Below are 19,806 nucleotides of genomic sequence, written 5' to 3'. Positions count from 1 at the left end.
TCTGTAACTGCCAGTCATTACAACCTTTTCTATCTGCAAGCTGCATGGAAAGTCAAACGTTGCTTACCTGTAGTTGCCCACTCATCTCTGACTCAACCAAAGTCAGAAGTTGTAAATCTGCTCTACCTATATGCTCACCAATACTAACACACATATGTTACACACCACTTGGATCTATAATCTAGTCCGGGTTTTACCATATGGTCAGCATTTAATACTAAAGTTTACAGACACCAGCTGTCAGTCGAAATGCAGTTACAGTGATGTCAACATGCTGTGTAACTTTATTATATGCCAATAAACTTGTTGGATCTTTACTTGGAGTATGTGTAAAAGTTCTACATGGTGTCAGAAGTGGGATTTGAACCTCCAATTGGAGACCAGAACTTTACTCGGTATTGATGCCTGTCAGGATCTGGGATTGGTAAGCTTTGCAGAAGAGGTGCACAAACTTTCCCCTGCCCAAGATACTACTGAACAGATTCTCTCTCAGTACAAGGAACTCTTTGATAACAAACTTGGCAAACTACCCCTCAAGTATTCTATTGTAACTGATCCTGACATAATGCCCGTTGTTCGAGCCCCTCATAGAATCCCGCATGCCATGCGTGATCGCGCACAGAACGAACTTCAAAGAATGGAATCCCTAGGCGTCATCGCTGCAGTTAACGACCCGTCGGACTGGGTCTCAACCATGGTAGTGGCCACCAAGAAAAACAAAGACTAAATACGAATCTGTATCAACCCGAGATCTGAATACTACGATATAGTGCCCGCATTATCCAATGCGCACAGTAGAAGAGGTAGCAGCACACTTGGGCAAAGCGACTGTGTTCTCTGTTTTAGATGCCAAAAGTTCATTCTGGCAAATCCTGTTAGACCACTAATCGTCTGAACTAACCACTTTTGGCACACTTTTTGGCCGCTACAAGTTTCTGTGAATGCCCTTTGTCATCAACTCGGCCAGTGAGGTTTTCCAGCGCACGATGGAATAGCTGTTCGCAGGACACCCTTGTGCCATTATTGTTGACGACATCCTCGTTGCTGACCGCGACATGTCAGAACACTATGCCAATTGAAAGAAAGTATGGGATCGTGCCAAGGACATTAATCTCAAGCTCAACCCCCTAAAATGCAGATTTCGTGTCAGGGAAGTGAAGTATGTGGGACACATTTTTACTAGGGATGGACTCAAACCAGATCCTTCCAAGACCATTGCCATCAACGAACTGCTGGTTCGCACAGACCTAGCCAGTTTACAAAGATTCCTGGGCATGGTGAATTAGCTGGGTAAGTTCATCTTAATACTTACTCTCCCAGGTGTGTGTATTGGAGCTAGTGCATCCAATTCTGCCATAGGGAATTCCATCCCTTTTCTCTTCAATTCTTCATAAATATGAACAACGCCAGTCAGATCTGGACTGCTTCTGAAAGCATCTGCCCAAGCCTGGGAATGAAAACAATACAACAGACCATTGCTGATATATGTGGAAAGTTAAAAAAATGTTGCTGTTCATTATCTTAAAATGACGTCACAGTTCTCTACTATTTTTAAGTTGCCTGGGAATTCCAGAGAGCAGAACAGGACAGCCCCTGTATTATATGCAGCCCAGTCTGCCTTTGTGAACATGAATATTCACAGTAGTGCATTTAACTTGTTAAGTATTTATGGCTCAGTGCTCAGAAATATAAAGCTAACTAAGCTGCTGGGTGTGGGTTTTCCACTCTGACCAACATCAAATTTACATGCAGTTAATTTTAAACAGCACAACACACTTTCACTCCATAATTTACCAGTCTGACGCCTAGATAATGAAGTGGTTTAGTTAGCCTGTGCATGCATTTGGGGGATTGGGTAGGAAGATAATCACCTTCAGAAGAACTTCAGAAGATGGCATAACTATACAAACAGTATATTGCATATTTACTGACAAAGTCACTAATCCTGCATCTAGCTCATGAAATACCACTATGGCTATTCACAATTTTCATCGTACTCATTGAAGAGACAAATGAATATGTTCACTGATGAACCATGTTTAAAACATGCCATGTTTGCGATTGTATTTACAAATATGGGTTCTGAAATGCAATTTGTTTGAAACCATTGATCTGTTTTCACCTCCACAAACAGTTCCCCTAGAGGGATAGCAAAGTTTAGGCCTAATGTTCCTTTAAAACTAATTATCTCAGCGATGGCTGTTTGCTCTCTAGTTGTTATCTTAAGTTGAATGCAAGAGCAAAATAACAAATGTATCTTCATGTTCTTTATGCTAGTTGTGATTTGCACATGCTTTGTACTATGCTGCCCAACAATACGGACAAGGAGAGTTTTTTTTAAACAGTTGGGACGAAGGTGCCTACACATTACCAAACGATCAGATAGAGGTCAATGACCATGCATAGTGATGTCAAGTTAACAGAATGCATATTTAACATATTTATGCAAAATTTCCAATCCATATGAAACCCACAAGAACACTAATGGTCACATAACCATTACTTGAAGGCCGTCATCCCTCCACCACCCACCTGAACCCGAGCTGTTGCCAGCAATCCTCTGTACTGCTTCACTTTTTAAAAATAAAAAGTATATTCAAGAGTGAAGAGTGTTTTATTGTCATACGGGCCGGATGGGACAATGAAATTCTTACTTGCAGCAATGTTGAGAGCCCGGTTGTTATGCTGGCACCATTTGGTCAGTCAGTCGATCTCACTTCTATACTCTGACTCGTCCCCATCTGTGATTCGTCCATCCACAGCGGAGTCGTCGGCGAACTTGATGATGGAGTTTGCATTATGTCCGGCTATGCAGTCATGGGTATAGAGTGAATAAAGCAGGGAGCTGAGCACGCAGCCTTTAGGTGCTCCCGTACTAATTGTTACTGAGGATGAGGTGATTCCTCCAATTCTAACAGACTTATGGTCTGTGGATGAGGAAGTCGAGTATCCAATTGCAGAGGGATGCACAGAGGCCCAGTTCCGTGAGCTTGGTAACCAGCTTGGAAGGGATGATGGTATTGAACGCCGAGCTGTAGTCTATAAACAACAGCCTGACGTAAGTGTTTTTATTGTCCAAGTGGTCCAATGGAGTGGAGAGCCAGTGAAATTGCATCCTCCGTTGACCTGTTGTGGCGGTATGCAAACTATAGTGGGTCGAGGTTCTTGTCGAGGTAGGAGTTGATGTGCACCATAACCAACCTCTCAAAGCACTTCATCACCACAGACATTAGTGCCACTGGTTGATAGTCATTGAGGCACGTCACCTTACTCTTCTTGGGCAACGATATTATTGATGCCCTCTTAAAGCAGGTGCAGAACCTCAGACCTCAGAAGTGAGAGGTTGAAAATATCCACCATTCTTTGCAATGGTCGAAGATTGCAGAGAAAAAACATTAATTATCTAAAACTCCTTGGGCTGTGGGCTAAATATGACCCCACTCGCTTTGTATGTCCCTGCTTTAGAACAAATGTAACATTTTGGGATAAAGAAAGCAAAGTTAACTTTTTCAAAGCTGCAAAAGTTTTTTAAAAAAACACACACTCACCTGTATCAGTCCAAGCACTTTATCCTGTACAATAGCTGGCGGATTATTCTTGGGTAAGACAATTTTGACCAAAATGCCATCAATGAAGTCCCGGCTAGCTACGAGAACATGGAAACGATGACCACAGTTCTTAACACAGGTCTCCAAAATCTAATTATAAAAGTGAGAAAAATGAATATTTTTGATATAATTTAATTCTCCTATTGAAACAAAAAATGTGAGAAAACAATTGTGATTTAAGTTGCAAAGTGGGGATGGCAGGAACAAAAGAAATGTCCATGATAACATGCAAAATGAGATTATCAAGGTAGCACAAATGTTGCTGATGCCATTTTAGAGAGGCTGGTGAAAGCTTGTTGATCATAACTAATCATAACTCAAGTTATGTTGATCATAACTTGTTGATCATAACATTTATGCGGCTCCATTTATAACTGGAGCCGCATAAATGAGTGAGATAAATTAGGGCATCTAGAGATTTTAAAAAATCCTGGAAGTGCGAGATGCATTTCACTAGCACAAGAACAATCCTGCTTTTCCCACTACACCCTCCATATAGAACATGCAAATTCTCTCTTCAGATATTTTGTGCAATGTAACTGAATGTACCTCCACTGCTATCATAATAGTGCATTCCAAATCTTAATTATTCCCTGAATAAATACATCTTTCCTCACGATTCTTTAGGCTCTTTTGCCAACATTCTACATTGGAAGACAATGGGGTAACTAGGGACAGTCAGCATGGCTTAGTACACAGCCAGTTGTGCCTTATCAACTTGATCGAGTTTTTTGAGAAGGTGACAAAGGTCATTAGGTGGGGCGGTGGTTGTTGTCTAAGTGGAATTTAGCATGGCATTTGATAAATTCCCCCATGGTATGTGATCCAGAAGATTAAGATGCAGGGGATTAATAGTGACTTAGTTGAATGGATTCAGATACTTTTACTGATAAAAGACAGAGGGTTGTGGTGGAAGAACAATATTCTGGCTGGAAGTCAGTGACCAGTGGAGTTCCACAAGAATCTGTGCTGGGACTACTGCCATTCGTGATATAAATGAGCTGAAAGTAGACAGGTTAGTTAGGAATTTGTTTAAGAAGGAACTGCAGATGCTGGTAAATCGAAGGTAGACAAAAGTGCTGGAGAAACTCAGCGGGTGCAGCAGCATCTATGGAACGAAGGAAATAGGCAAAGTTTCAGGCCGAAACCCTTCTTCAGACCAAGTTTGCAGATGAAAACAAGATTGCTGGGGTCGCGGTCTGTGAGGAAAGCTGTCAAAGTATACAGTGGGATATAGATCGGCTAGAATTGGCTGATAAAGTTTAATCCGAGCAGGCGTTAGATGTTGCAGTGTGAGCGGTCTACTGCAAGGGGGAAATATACAATGAATGACATGACCCAGCATTGATGTACAGAGATATCTTAGGGTCCGTGTTCATATCTCCCTGAAAGTGATAGCACAAATAGATAGAATGGTAAAGAAGGCATTTGGTATGCTTGCTTTCATAGGGCAAGGCATTGAGTATAAGAGTCAGAATGTCATGATGCAGCTTTATAGGATTTTGTGTTACTGTGCGGAGTTCTGGTTGCCCCATTACAGGAAGGATGTGGAAGCTTTGGAGAGGGTACAGAGGATAGAGAAAAATGGACGGAAAAAAGAGAACAGATGCCAGTTGAGAGGGGGGTGGGAATGGAGATCGTGGAAAAGAGGCTGAAAGGTGATAAGTGCGGACAAAAGGGGCCGCAGATACTGGAATCTGATAAGCAAGGAAGGTGATTAATGGGATCAGATAAGGGAGGGACAATGGGCAAATGGATAGACACAAAATGCTGGAGTAACTCAGCAGGTCAGGCAGCATCTCTGGAGAGAAGAAATGGGTGATGTTTCAGGTCACGACACCTTCAGTCTGCCGTGGCGAAGGTCATGGATAGACAGATAAGTGTGGGAATGGGGAGTTAAAATGGCATGAACCCAGTAGCTCCATTGCTGACAGAATGCATGTGCTTCACAAAACAATCACCTAGTCTACATTTGATCTTATCAATATCAAGGAGGCCACATCAAGAACATTGATTGCATATACGAGGTTGAAGGGATGAGTCTTTGAATCTTTGCCCAACTTAGAAAGGTTGTTTGGTCTCAGGATGGTGGTAAGGAAGGAAGTGTAGGGACAAGTGTTACATCTTCCTTGGTTGCAGGGAATGTGCCAGAGGGCAGGGGGTGTGGGTGGGGAGGGATGAGCAAACAAGGTCACAGAAAGAATGGCCCTTGCGGCAAGGAGTAAAATGGGTGGGTTAGATGTGACTGGTCATAAGATCCGATTGCAGATGGCAGAAATGCCAAATCATGTGCTGATCTAGAAAATGATAGGATAGAAGATGGGATCCAAGGGAATTCGTATCTCTTCTTTCTGGGGAGAGAGGAGTGAAAGCAGAGAGAGGGGTGAAAGCAAGTCCAAGAAATTGAAAATATGCGAGTGAGACCACCTTTAATCTAAATAGGGGGGTGTTATGTTTCCCGAACGAGGAGTACATTTCAGATGTCCTGGAATGGAAAACTTCATCTTGAGAACGGATGCGGCAGGGACAAAGAAACTGAAAGACCAGGTTGGCGAAGATGTAGAGAAGATAGCTGTCAAAGTTAGTGGGTTTATAGCTAATGCCAGTAGTCATAGTTTATCTACTGAGATGAAGACAAAGAGATCCACAAAAGAAGGAAAGGTGTCAGAAATGGTCAAAGTGAATTTGGGAGCAGCGTGGAAGTCAACAGTGAAGGGCAATAAAATTGGCGAGCTCTGCAGGTAAACGTGCAGAAAGCAGCACATATACATTCATCAATATCGCACAGAAAGAGTTGAGGAATGGCGCATAAAAGATTTGGAACAAGTTCGGTTCAGCCTAGCCAACAAAAAGGCAGGCAAAGTTTAAATGATGAGAGGCATAGATAGGGTAGTCAATTGTTTTTCACCAGAGTTAAAGAGGTTTAAGGTGAGAAGGGGAAAATTTAAAGGAAAATTGCAAGGCAAGTTGTTTTTAAATACAAAAAGTGGTAGATGCCAGAAACCACACTGCCATGGGAAGTGCTAGAAGCAAATATGATAGCAGTATTGAAGTGGCATTTAGATACATGATCATGCAAGAAATGGAAGGATACAGAAAGGTGCAGGCAGATGGGATCAGTTGGATTGGCATTATTGGCAGAGTCGACATGGTGCACTAAGGGGTGTGTTTTGTGCTGCACAAGTTCAATGTTTTATGTTCTATGGGTCATTGTCTGCAGCAGTTGAATCCGATAGAAAATGGCCAACCATGTATTATTCAGAGCCGTACACAAAATTGAGAGGCATAAATAAGGTCAACAGTCAGACCCTTTTTCCCCCCAGTGTGGAAATGTTGCAACACGAGAGAGAGTATAGCTGTAAAGGTGAGAGGGGGAAAGCTTAATGGTGAAGTGCAGGGCAATTTAAAAAAAGTGGTGGAGGCCTGGTACGCCTTGCCACTAGTGGTGGATGAGATGGATACAATAGTTGTGTTTAAGATGATTTTGGATAGGTATATGGAAGTGCAAGGAATAGAAGGAGATGGATCATGTACAGGCAGTTGAGTTCAATTCGACTTGGCATCATATTTGGCACAAACATTACGGGCGAAAGAGCCTGTTCCTGTGCTGTACTATTCTATGTTGTATGTTACAATAAAAACATGTTGGTATTTGTTAGGAGTTTACCATGGGACGAAATATCCAAAGGGATCATGAACACAAATTCAGTAATAATTTTTTTTTTTATGTAATCAATAGTAAAAGAGAAATGTGCTTGACTATGAGGAATTGGTTATTTCTTTAAAATAAGGCAGCACTAAACAAGGAGATAAATGGCTTCCTTTTGTCCTTCCAACCCCCCTTGATGATCCTTGCCGTAATTAATCACTACATTTACCCATTCAGCAGTGACTGCATCCGTAATATAATTTGTGCCAAATGCTTGAAGATTTCTCACATAAACATACCTGCAATTAGTTTATTTCCTACTCACCGTTAAAGCAAGCATCACTTCCCTATAATTTTTATTTCCACTCAGCCTTTTCTTCAGAGCCTTTATTGCATCTTTTGGCCTATAGAGGAGAATACTTTTCTTTGAGTCTTTTCTTCTATAAAGGACGCATTTTAATAGTTAAACAGTTGCCAAAAATTAATTTCATGGCCAGTCAACTTTGGTCTTGAATTAAGAATTAAACATATCAATGATTTTAGGAGGCAGATAATGACTTTTACAAGAATTACTAATTTAGGCAAAAACAAATCTGCACATTTTGAAATATTTAAAAAAAACATTAAACCATGTATCATTTTGCCGATTCAAAGGGCTTAAAACCAGTCAATTGATTTTTTACATTAACATAACATCAAAATTTCAAAAGGAAAAGAATTACCATCTTAATTTTTTTTTCTACAGTAACAATTCCACTTATTTATTCCTGGTTCTGTTAAAAAAAAAATCTTTCCTCTCCACAAATTCTGGCGGACCTGCTGAGTATTTGATTCATCCTTAGCCATAAGTGGTACCAGAAGATGGGTGGGTGGGTAATGTACCGTTATTTAAGATGGGACTAACGGGAACTGCAAGCTAGTGAGCCTGACATCCGTTATTGGAGAGGACTTCGAGGGATAGGACCTACGACCATTTGGATGGACAAAAGGACTGATTAACGATAGTCAGCATGGATTTGTGTGTGAGAAATCGTCTCACAAACTGTTATTTTTTTGACGAGGTTTGATGAGGGCAGGGTGGTATGGATTTCACTATCTGGATTTCAGCAAAGCCTTGGACAAAGTCCCAGGTTTGTCTGAAAGGCATGGGATCCAAGCAGAACTTGCTAATTGGATACATAATTTGGTTGATGATGGTAAGCAGCAGTTGATGGTGGAGGGTTAGTTTTCAGACTGGAGACCAGTGAGTAGTGAAGTGCCATAATGATCAATGCTGGGCCTATTGTTGTCTGTCACTTATTCAAATGATTTGGGTGAAAATGTATAAGGCATGGCTGGTAAGTCTGCAGGCAGCACTATGATAGAGTTGCTGGCTTGGAGTGCCAGAGACACAGGTTGGTACGGAGTTTATAAGTGCTCCCGTGGGTTTTATCCGTGTGCTCCAGATTCCTCTAACATTCTAAAGATACGCAGGTATGTAGGTTAACTGGCTTCTGTAAAATTGTCCCTGATGTGTAGGATAAAGCAAGTGCATGGGTCAGTGTTGGTGGAAGCGGACTTGGTGAAGAAGTGGACTTCTGAAGAAGGGTTTTGGCCTATTTCCTTCGCTCCATAGATGCTGCCGCACCCGCTGAGTTTCTCCAGCACTTTTGTCTACCTTGGTGGGCCAAGGGTCCTTTTCCATGCTGTGTCTCTAAAATCTAATAATGCAAAAATACGAGGCATCATTAAATGTGAAAGTGGATGTAAAAATTAGAGCGGGATCTTCATCAGCTAGATAAATAAGCCAAAGAATGATAAATAGCAATTAATTCAGGTGTTAGATTACATTTTGGGTAGTCAAACCAGGGCAGGTCCTTCACATGGAATGGTAGGGCCCTGGAGAGCGAAGAAACCAAGAGTATAAGACAAGGTTTGGCATGCTGGTCTTCATTAGTTAAAGTATTGAGTACATGAGATGGGTCATTGTGTTGCAGTTGTACAAGAAGTTACTGAGGCATCACCTGAGGTATTGTGTACAGTTCTGGTTACCCTGCTGTAGGGCCAGAGTCATAGGGAGAGGTTGATCAGGCTATGACTTTATTCTTGGATCGCAAGTACTGACCTTGTTAGTGTATAAATTCATGAGGGCATAGATAAGATGAACGAATGGAGTCTTTTTCCCCCAGGGAAGGGTAATCAAAAACTAGAAGACATAGGTTTAATATGATAAGGAAAGATTTAAAAGGGACTCAAGACATAACTTCTTTACACAGAGTGGTGTGTATATGGAACAAGATTCCAGAGGAATTGGTTGAGGCAGCTACAATAACATTTCAAAAGACGCTTGGACAGAATAAGAAAGGTTTAGAGGGATGCAGCACTAATGCTGGCAAATTGAATTGGATAAATTTGAATTTAATTGAATACATTTTATTAGTCAAATATGTATAACTGCAAGGAATTTGCCTTGGTGCTTTGCTCGCAATTAATAACACGATATACAGTTGACAATTAATAATAATAAATTATAATTTAAACATGTGAAAAATGAAATAAAATATTAGAGCAAAAGGAGGCGACAGACTTTTGGCTGTTGAGCAGTGCTACTGCTCATGGAAAAAAGCTGTTTTGTTTCGGGCTGTGGCAGCTTTGACAATCCGGAGTCGCCTTCCAGAGGGAAGTGCTTCAAAGAGTTTTTGGCCAGGGTGAGAGGGGTCTGAGGTAATCTTACCAGCTCGCTTCCTGGCCCTTGCAGTGTACAGTTCGCCGATGGGGGTGGGGGGGGCCACTGACATCCTTCTCTGCTGATCGAACGATGCTTGGTGGCCAAGCCAAACTAGACCATGATGGAGAAGGTGAGGACAGACTCTATGATAGCAGTATAAAACTGGACCATCATTGCCTGTGGCAGATTGCTTTTTCTCAGCTGCCGCAGGAAGTACATCCTCTGTTGGGCCTTGTTGACTGTGGAATCGATGGTGGCCTCCAATTTAAGGTCCTTGGAGATGATGGTTCCAAGGAACTTAAATTACTCCACAAATGTGACTGTGGTGTTGTTGATGGTGAGTGGGGGGAGGGGAGGTCGAGATCTCCGAAAGTCTACAATCAATTCCACTATCTTAAGAGCATTGAGCTCCAGGTTGTTGCGATGGCACCAGGACGCCAGCTGCATAACTTCCTGTCTGTAGGCAGATTCCTCCATGTCCTGGATCAGTCCAATCAGGGTTGTGTCATCCGCAAACTTGAGAAGCTGGATAGAGGAGTCTGTGGAGGTGCAGTCGTTGTTGTAGAGAGAGTAAAGGGCCTGTCCCACTTGGCGATTTTTTTCGGCGACTGGCAGCATCATTGACTGATGTATCAGGTCACTAAAAATTTGCGGCGTGATGCAGCTCTGGCACATTGGTGTTGAATGCAGAGCTAAAATCAACAAAATCCCTGCATAGGTCCCCTGGCGGTCTGGAGGATGAAGTGCAGGCCTAGGTTGACTGCGTCATCCACTGATCTATTTGCCTGGTTTGCAAACTGCAGGGGGTCCAGCAGGGGGTTTGTAATATTTTTCAGGTGGGCCAGCACAAGTCTTTCAAGGGTCCTCATGACTTGGGCTACCAACTTAGATGGGCATCTTGGTCAGCATGGATGAGTTGGGCCGAAAAGTCCATTTCCATTTTTCCATCAATGACTCAGCCTATTTCCAGAATTATCTGCCTTTGTGCAGATCTACCAAAATGTTTCTATTGTGATGCTAAATATTGGTGGAATTAACAAGAGCCAACTGTTGTCCCCTTCATACATCATAGTGTTTCCATTTGCCTAACAGGTTAATGTATTCCTGAGTCCCTCATGGTAGGCTGATCCAAAAGATAAAATGCACAGTGACTTGATCATATGGATTCAGAACTGGCTTATTCATAGAAGACAGTTGAGGTGGAAGGAAGATATTTTGGCTGGAGGTCTGGCACCAGTAGAGCTCCACACGGATCGGTATATGATTTGGACGTAAACGTGGATGTGTTGGTGAGTACGTTTGCTGACAAGGCCAAAGTTGGAGTTGCAGACAGTGAGGAAGGTTGTCAGAAAACACAATGGGATATAGATCAGCTGCAGAAATGGGTGTAGAAATGGCAGAGGGAGTTAATCTGAAGCATGTGTGAGGTGTTGCACGTTAGGAGGTTGAATGCTAGGGGAAAGCATGCAATTAATGGCAAGACCCTTAACAGCATTGATGTGCAACAGAATCTTAGAGTCCAAGTTCATAGTTCACTGAAGGTGGCAGCACAAATAGATAGAGAGGTAGAGTAAGCTTGCCTTCATTGCTAGGGCATTGCGTATAAGAGTCAGGAAGTCATGATGCATCTCTATAAAACTTTGATTAGGTCACATTTGGAGAATTGCATGCAGTTCCAATCGCCCGAGTACAGGAAGACTCTGGAGAGGGTGCAGAGGAGGTTTACCAGAATGTTGCTTGGAATAGGATGTCGGCTACAAAGAGATTGGCTGGACTTGCATTGTTTTCTCTGGAACATCAGAGTTTGTGGAAAGTCTTCTATTTAGTTCTATCAAGTATCAATTATGCAAGGCGTAGATATGGTAGAACATCAGAAGCTTTTCCCCCCATGGTGGTAATGTCCAACACTAGAGGGCAGAGCTATTAGGTGAGAGGGGGCAATTTTAATGGGGATGTGTGGGACATTTATTTTTTGTTTACACTGTGATGGGTGCCTGGAATGCATTGCCAAGGGTGCTGATGAAGGCAGATATAATAGTGATGTTTATTGTTTTTAAGATCAGCACATAAAAGTGCAGGGAATAGAAGGATATGGATCATATTCAAGCAGATGAGATCAGTTTAACCTGGCATTATGTTTGAAGTCTGAAGAAGGGTTTCGGCCCGAAACGTTGCCTATTTCCTTCGCTCCATAGATGCTGCTGCACCCGCTGAGTTTCTCCAGCTTTTTTGTGTAACCTGGCATTATGTTTGGCGCAAACATTGTGGGCCAAAAGGCCCGTTCCTGTGCTATCTTGTTCGAAGTTCTATGAATCCATTCCAGCAGCATGCAAAATGAAAGAAGGAAGTTGCATGCAAGTTCTACCACCACAGGCAGCAACAGAATGCATTAACGTTATAAGATAATTCAGAATAACTAGAAATAATCTTAAGGAATTATAATAGTGGAGCAGCATTATTTGTCCTTGATACCACAGCACTGCATGCTGTTATGACCCATGACTCAGCTGTGTATAGAATAACTGTTGGTGAACAAAGCCAAGCCACTAAACAAACCCAAGGTTGGCAGAGTGCAGGATAATATATCAGCTGCAAGTAAATGAAAACGTTTCTTAGCAAGCGACAAAGTTCCAGTATCATTTAATTTGTAAGAAATAAATTATATGTTAAGATAGCATTAGTAAACAAGGCCAGAGTAACATGTAGGAGCAGAGGCATAAAGTGGAATAACTGCATAGTTCCATGTTTTTTTTTTTGTAACTGCACATTAATCGTTATTGTTGCAAATGGAAGTAATACATTGGAAGAATATTTTTGCATAAACTGGAACGTCTTATCCGGAATTGGATGAGAAATACTGGATCCAACAAGCTAGAAAATGAATCATTTAAGCTATGGTTTTCATATCAGAAGAAACAATGAATATTTAAACAATGTAAAGCACCAAAAAGTATTGTTATGAAAGCATGCTCCACTCTATATTTGGACAGATCAGAAATATCACAAAATATTTCTGTTATAGATTTCTTCTCAAAAATGTTCAACCCAGTCAAGCTAGTTTTTTTTTTAAAGTTTCCTATTTGATACACAAAAATAATTTACATTATTACTCCGATCATACTTGGATCTTACCCTTCTTCAGTCTCATTAATAATGTCACAGATTTCCATATTCAGAGCCCAATCCTCTGTCTGCAAGGATCCATCCGTTGCTCGTTCTGTAATTGAGGATTAATAACATCTCAGAACTTTACAGAAAACAAATATATCCTCTTGCGAAAACCCCCTGCCAATAAGCAAATATTGAAGAGCATTGGTTTGGCTCTGACTTTTTGACCACAATCTACCTGTGGTGCCACTATCAGAGAAGTATGTACCTTCATCAATGTAACCCAAAGAAACCCACGCGGTCACAAGAAAAATGAACAAACTCCACACAGCCAATACGCAAGTCAAAATCCAACCAGACTCTCTGGTGCTGTGAGGCAACAGTTCTACCAGCTGCCTACCGTGCCGTCTGCTGCTATTGATAGAATAAATAGCATGAGCATTCTATGGAAATAGTGCAGCACAACAACATATTACTACATTAAGGAAGCAAAAATTGGTGACAAACAATTTAAATGGAGGCAAATGTAATCTCATTTGCTGTGAACTTAAAAATAGATGAAATAAAATAAACACTGGAAATATCTGCAGCTCAAGCAGCATTTGAAAACTGATTGATTTAAAATTTGATATCCTTTCAGATTTGACATCTGGCAAGTTCTGACAAAAAAAAATCATTAATCTACAACAATATTTCTCTCCATTGATGCTGCTCGATCTGTTGAACACTTCAATCATCATGTATATTTTTCACATTTCCAGAATGCAATGTTTTGTTTCTCCAGATTACATCTCAGTTCCATCTCAATTGTTTCTCTCCCGTTTCCTTTCCGCTCCTAACAATTACAACTGCTCCATCAGATAATCTGTGATTAACAAGTGTTCATCACATTATCATGCTTCGCAACATCAAGTTCCTTCTGTCATTGAGTCTCTCCTGGTCACCATCTTTTCTCAGACATTTTAAGTTCACGCTGCCCCTCCCACTTCTCTACAAATCAAAACATATTTGATTTCCAACTTCATAGTTCGTGTGAAAAGTAATTGACCTGAAATATTGATAATTTTCCTTTTCACAGATGCTACCTGACCAATTGAATATTTCCAATGTTCTGTTTTTTTATTTTATATTTAAAGCATCTGCAGTTTTATCTTTTTATTTTTCAATAGAATAGAACATTGTTGGACGAATAACAGATAACAACGTGTCAGAATGCAGGAGTGAGTTTGACAAACCGATTGATTAACAGAACGACAATCATGCTCTCAACGTTAGCAAGACCAAGAAGCTGATTGTTGACTTCAGAATGCCAATGCCGGGAATCCATCATGAAGATGGTAGTGGAGAGAGCCAACGGCACCAGGTTCAGAGGAGAGAACATTTCTGAAGATCTGTCCTGGACCCACACTACACTCTCACCTTACTACTGCCATCGAGAAGAACTACAACAGCCTGAAAACTATGACCTCCGATTTAAGAACAGCTTCTGCCCAGCAATCATCAGGCTCTTGAACACTACACAATAACCACAACCCTACGTCAGCTACAATGACCGACAATGAACTTCAGTTATCAACTATTATGATCTGGTTATCTAGTATTACTGATTATAAATTTATTACATTATTGATTATTGTTCACGTGTGTGTATGTTCTGGAATTAATGACCCTGTAAAGCCACAGCAAATAAAACATTTTTTGTTCCGTCGTTGATACATATGATAATTTAACATTCTTAACTCCGGACTACCATGAGACTGCAGTGGTAAAAGGGAAAAACAATGGTTTATCTTTCCACAGTAATAAAAACTGGAGGCAAATGAAGATCAAATTTTCATTAATAATACAGAACTTACTAATGTGCCATTATCATGCAGAAATAGCACATTATGAATATTAGTTTACGGGTAATGCATGAAGCCTTTTGGGCTTCAATCAACATATACAGTGCCCTCCATAATGTTTGGAACAAAGACCCATCATATATTTATTTGCCTCTGTACTCCATAATTTGAGATATGTAATGGGAAAAAAAAATCACATATGGTTAAAGTGCACATTGTCAGATTTTATTAAAGACCATTTTTATACATTTTGGCTTCACCATGTAGAAATTACAGCTGTGTTTACACATAGTCCACACCATTTCAGGACACCGTGTGTGGGACACATGGCTTCACAGGCATTTGTAATTGCTCAGGTGTGTTTAATTGCCTCCTTAATGCAGGTATAAGAAAGTTCTCAGCACTCAGTCTTTCCATCCATCACCTTTGGAAACTTTTATTGCTGTTTATCAACATGAGGCCCAAAGTTGTGCCAATGAAAGTCAAAGAAGCCATTATCAGACTGAGAAACAAGAATAAAACTGTTAGAGACATCAGCCAAACATTAGGCTTACAAAAATCAACTGTTTGGAACATCATTAAGGAGAGAGAACTGGTGATCTTACCAATCACAAAGGGACTAGCAGGCCAAGGAAGACCTCCACAACTGATTACAGAAGAAATCTCTCTATAATAAAGAAAAATCCTCAAACACCTGTCCGAAAGATCAGAAACCCTCTTCAGGAATCAGGCATGGATTTGTCAATGACCACTGTCCACAGAAGACCTCATGAACAAAAATACAGAGGCTACATTGCAAGATGCAAACCACTGGTTAGCTGCAAAAAAAAAAAGGATGGCCATGTTAGTTTGCCAAGAATCACTTAAAAGAGCAACCACAGTTCTGGAAAAGGGTCTTGTGGACAGATGAGACGAAGATTGACTATCCCCTGGGCAGCTAATTTCCATGATTCACCACCCTCTGGATAAAGACATCTCGTCTCTAGTACTCAGTAGTCGGCAATTGAATTATCTGTATTGGATTCGTGCCCTTCTACACTGTGCCAATGAGGCTCAGTACAAGCTTGAAGAAGAAGACCTAATCTATCAGCCTGTGTAGGAAAGATCTGCAGATGCTGGTTTATATCGAAAGTAGACAAAAAACACTGGAAAACACTCAGTGGGATTCAGATTCAGATTCAGATTCAACTTTAATTGTCATTGTCCGTGTACAGTACAGAGACAACGAAATGCATTTAGCATCTCCCTGGAAGAGCGACATAGCATATGATTTGAATAAATATTTACATTAGCATATATACAGACATAGTGTTTTTCCTGTGGGAGGAGTGTCCGGGGGGGGGGGGGGCGATTGGCAGTCACCGAGGTACGTTGTTGAGTAGAGTGACAGCCGCCGGGAAGAAGCTGTTCCTGGACCTGCTGGTCCGGCAACGGAGAGACCTGTAGCGCCTCCCGGATGGTAGGAGGGCAAACAGTCCATGGTTGGGGTGAGAGCAGTCCTTGGCGATGCTGAGCGCCCTCCGCAGACAACGCTTGCTTTGGACAGAGTCAATGGAGGGGAGTGAGGAACCGGTGATGCGTTGGGCAATTTTCACCACCCTCTGCAATGCCTTCCAGTCGGAGACAGAGCAGTTGCCATACCATACTGTGATACAGTTGGTAAGGATACTCTCGATGGTGCAGCGGTAGAAGTTCACCAGGATCTGAGAAGACAGATGGACCTTCTTCAGTCTCCTCAGGAAGAAGAGACGCTGGTGAGCCTTCTTGATCAGAGTTGAGGTATTGTGGGTCCAAGAGAGGTCATCGGAGATGTTAACACCCAGGAACCTGAAGCTAGAAACACGTTCCACCTCCGTCCCATTAATGTGGATGGGGGTGTGCGTGCCGCCCCTGGACTTCCTGAAGTCTACAATGAGCTCCTTGGTCTTCTTGGAGTTAAGGGCCAGGTTGTTGTCAGCGCACCATGCTGCTAAGTGCTGGACCTCCTCCCTGTAGGCCGACTCATCGTTGTTGCTGATGAGGCCAATCACCGTTGTATCATCTGCATACTTGATGATGGTGTTAGTACCATGTACAGGTGTGCAGTCATAGGTGAAGAGGGAGTAGAGGAGGGGGCTCAGCACACAGCCCTGTGGGACGCCGGTGTTCAGGGTGAGGGTTGAAGAGGTGTGCTTGTCTAACCTAACAGACTGTGGTCTGTTGGTTAGAAAGTCCAGTATCCAGTTGCAGAGGGAGGGATCGATGCCCAGGTTACCGAGTTTGGTGATCAGTTTAGATGGTATAATGGTGTTGAATGCTGAGCTGTAATCGATGAACAGCATTCTTACGTAAGTGTCTCTGTTGTCGAGGTGGGAGAGGGCGGAGTGAAGTGCCGTTGAGATGGCATCCTCCGTACTCCTGTTCTTGCGGTAGGCAAACTGATAGGGATCCAGTGTGGGGGGTAGGCAGCATCTCTGGAGAGAAGGAATAAGGCGGCGTTTTGGATCGAGACACTTTTTCAGACTGATGTCAGGGGAGTGGGCAGGACAGAGATAGAGTGTAGTCAGAGATAGTAAGTGGTGGGAGAAATGGGAAGGGGAAGGGGATAGAGAGAGGGAAAGCAAAGGCTATTTGAAGTCAATGTTCATACCGCTGGGGTGTTATCTACCCAAGCGAAATATGATTTGCTGTTCCTCCAATTTGCGCTGGGTCTCACTCTGAAAACGGAGGAGGCCCAGGACAGAAAGGTCAGATTGGGAATGGGAGGGGAGTTAAAGTGTTGAGCAAACGGGAGATCAGGTAGGTTAAGGCGGACTGAGCGGAGGTGTTCAGCGAAACGATCGCCGAGCCTACGCTTGGTCTCGCTGATGTACAGTGGTTGACGCCTGGAACAGCGGATACAGTAGATCAAGTGCAAGTGAACTCACCTGGAAAGTCTGTTGGGGTCCTTGGATGGAGTTGAGGGGGGGTGGGGGGGGGGGAAGGTAAAGGGACAGGTGTTGCATCCCCTGCAATTGCAGGGGAAAGTACCCGGAGAGGGGGTGTTTGGGTGGGAAGGGATGAGTCGACCAAGGAGTTGCACAGGGAACAGTCTCTGCAGAAAGCAGAAAAGGGTGGAGATAGGAAGATGTGGCCAGTATTGGGATCTCGTTGGAGGCGGCAAAAATGTTGGAGGATTATATGCTGTATGCGACGGCTGATGGGGTGGAAGGCGAGGACAAGGGAGACTCTGTCCTTGTTACGAATGGGGGGGGGGGGAGGGAGAGCAAGAATGGAGGTGCTAGATATAGAGACCCTAGTGAGAGCCTCATCTCTAATGGAAGGGGGGAATCCCCGTTTCCTAAAGAATGAGGACATCTCCGATAACCAGGTATGGAAAACCTCATCCTGGGTGCACATGCAGCGTAGAATGAGGATGGAGTTGAGGTATGGGGAATAGGATGGAGTCGAGGTATGTGGAAATTAATTTGGTAGGACATGAACAAGCAGAAATAATGGGTCTGCCAGGACAGTTCTGTTTTGTGGATTTTGGGGAGAAGATAAAATCGGGCTGTGCAGGGCTTGTGAACGATAAGGTTGGAGCCTTTAGAGGGCAGAGAGCCGGAGTAATGAAATCGGAAATGATGTGTGATATTAAAGTCGGGTGCTCGTCTGTGATGTCATGGTCCAATGATAGGTAGGAGGAGGTGTCTGAGAGTTGTCGCCTGGCCTCAGCCCGGTAGAATTCAGAATAAGTAAGGTGGAAAAGTTGAGGCGGTTGATGTTCTGCCGGCAGTTGGAAATGAAAAGGTCTAAAGAAGATAGAGGGCCATCTGGGAGAGTCCAAGAGGAAAGCATCCAGTGGAGATGGGAGAAGGAGTCGTCACTGGGTGGCAAAGACTCCTTCCCATCGAAAAAGGCATGGAGTTGGAGGTGACCGAAGAGATGGACATCGTGGCGGACCCGGAAGTCGTTGAGGTGGTCTATCAGCCTTCTGGATTCAATGTTTCAAAACTGGCCAGTTTTGCTGTAGGTAAAAAAAAAGTCAAGTGGACAAAGCTATGGCAAACAGAAAGCGGCCTTAGCTGGTGAGAGGGGAGGGAACCCAAGGTGGCCTTGCACGTCCTGTCGGTGGCAGCGGTGTGAAAAAAGCGATCCCCGTGGGGCTACAACGCGAGCTGCAGCAATAGTAGTTTCAACTGGACCTTGCAGTGGGTGAAGAAGGACTCGCTGGTGTCCCTTGCAAGCCGGGGTTAGCACCAAATGCTGGGGCTGGGGAGGCGATGCAAGTCACGGGTGGGTCAGTAGGTCCGTCTGCTATTAAAAAACTCCATTATAAAGGGAGCTGGTAAAATGAGGGTTTACTAAACTCTGAATGCTTTCCACAGTTTTTACACTCCTTTGTTTTCACTGTCTTACCTCCCTCATTACCTGAAAACCAAATGCACTACAGCAATCCTGATCTCACTCGTTTCCTTTTTTCAAGCCATCCCTTCATACTCTTTCGCTAACTCAAAACATACTTGTTTTGCTTCTTCTCAGTCTAACAAAGGATCACTGGCTTGAAATATTAACTGTTTCCCTTCCACTGATGCTGCCTCTCCTACTGTTTCCAGCATTTTCAGTTTTTGATTTTTAATTGAATTGCTAGTTCCCTTCATTATTTGACAATGGATCGTGAGCAACAGCAGCTGATTCTTCTCTCCTTATTAAAAATATAAGATCAACTAATACAAAAAATAAAAATCACTTTGCACTCAACTCAATCATATGCTTGCTGGCGCACTTCAAAGTCGCAGCAGGTTGCCGAAAATTTTCAACATGTTTAAAATCCATCGGCGACCAGCAAAAGGTACGACTCTTTAGGCGACTACTCACGACCATACAGGCGTCACATGTTGTACTGGAGTACTGATATTTTTCATCATCACT

At 42.6% G+C, this 19,806-nt stretch overlaps 1 protein-coding gene across 3 annotated transcripts in view; it reads right to left on the bottom strand.

The window, feature by feature from the left end:
- The window catches only part of tom1l2 (target of myb1 like 2 membrane trafficking protein), a 53,862-nt gene that overhangs the window by 27,079 nt on the left and 6,977 nt on the right, over positions 1-19,806 (bottom strand). For all 3 annotated transcript variants that reach the window (XM_033040790.1, XM_033040791.1, XM_033040793.1), the window contains exons 2-5: positions 13,097-13,181; positions 7,583-7,661; positions 3,549-3,698; positions 1,313-1,447 (exon numbers count right to left, since the gene is read on the bottom strand). In XM_033040790.1, coding sequence (XP_032896681.1) covers positions 1,313-1,447; positions 3,549-3,698; positions 7,583-7,661; positions 13,097-13,181 — 449 coding nt within the window. The remainder of the gene's footprint in view (positions 1-1,312; positions 1,448-3,548; positions 3,699-7,582; positions 7,662-13,096; positions 13,182-19,806) is intronic.

Source organism: Amblyraja radiata, chromosome 22 (assembly GCF_010909765.2).
Source record: "Amblyraja radiata isolate CabotCenter1 chromosome 22, sAmbRad1.1.pri, whole genome shotgun sequence".
NCBI lineage: Eukaryota > Metazoa > Chordata > Chondrichthyes > Rajiformes > Rajidae > Amblyraja > Amblyraja radiata.
Note: the sequence above shows the minus strand (reverse complement) of the source record. Positions and strands in the feature narration are given on the sequence as shown.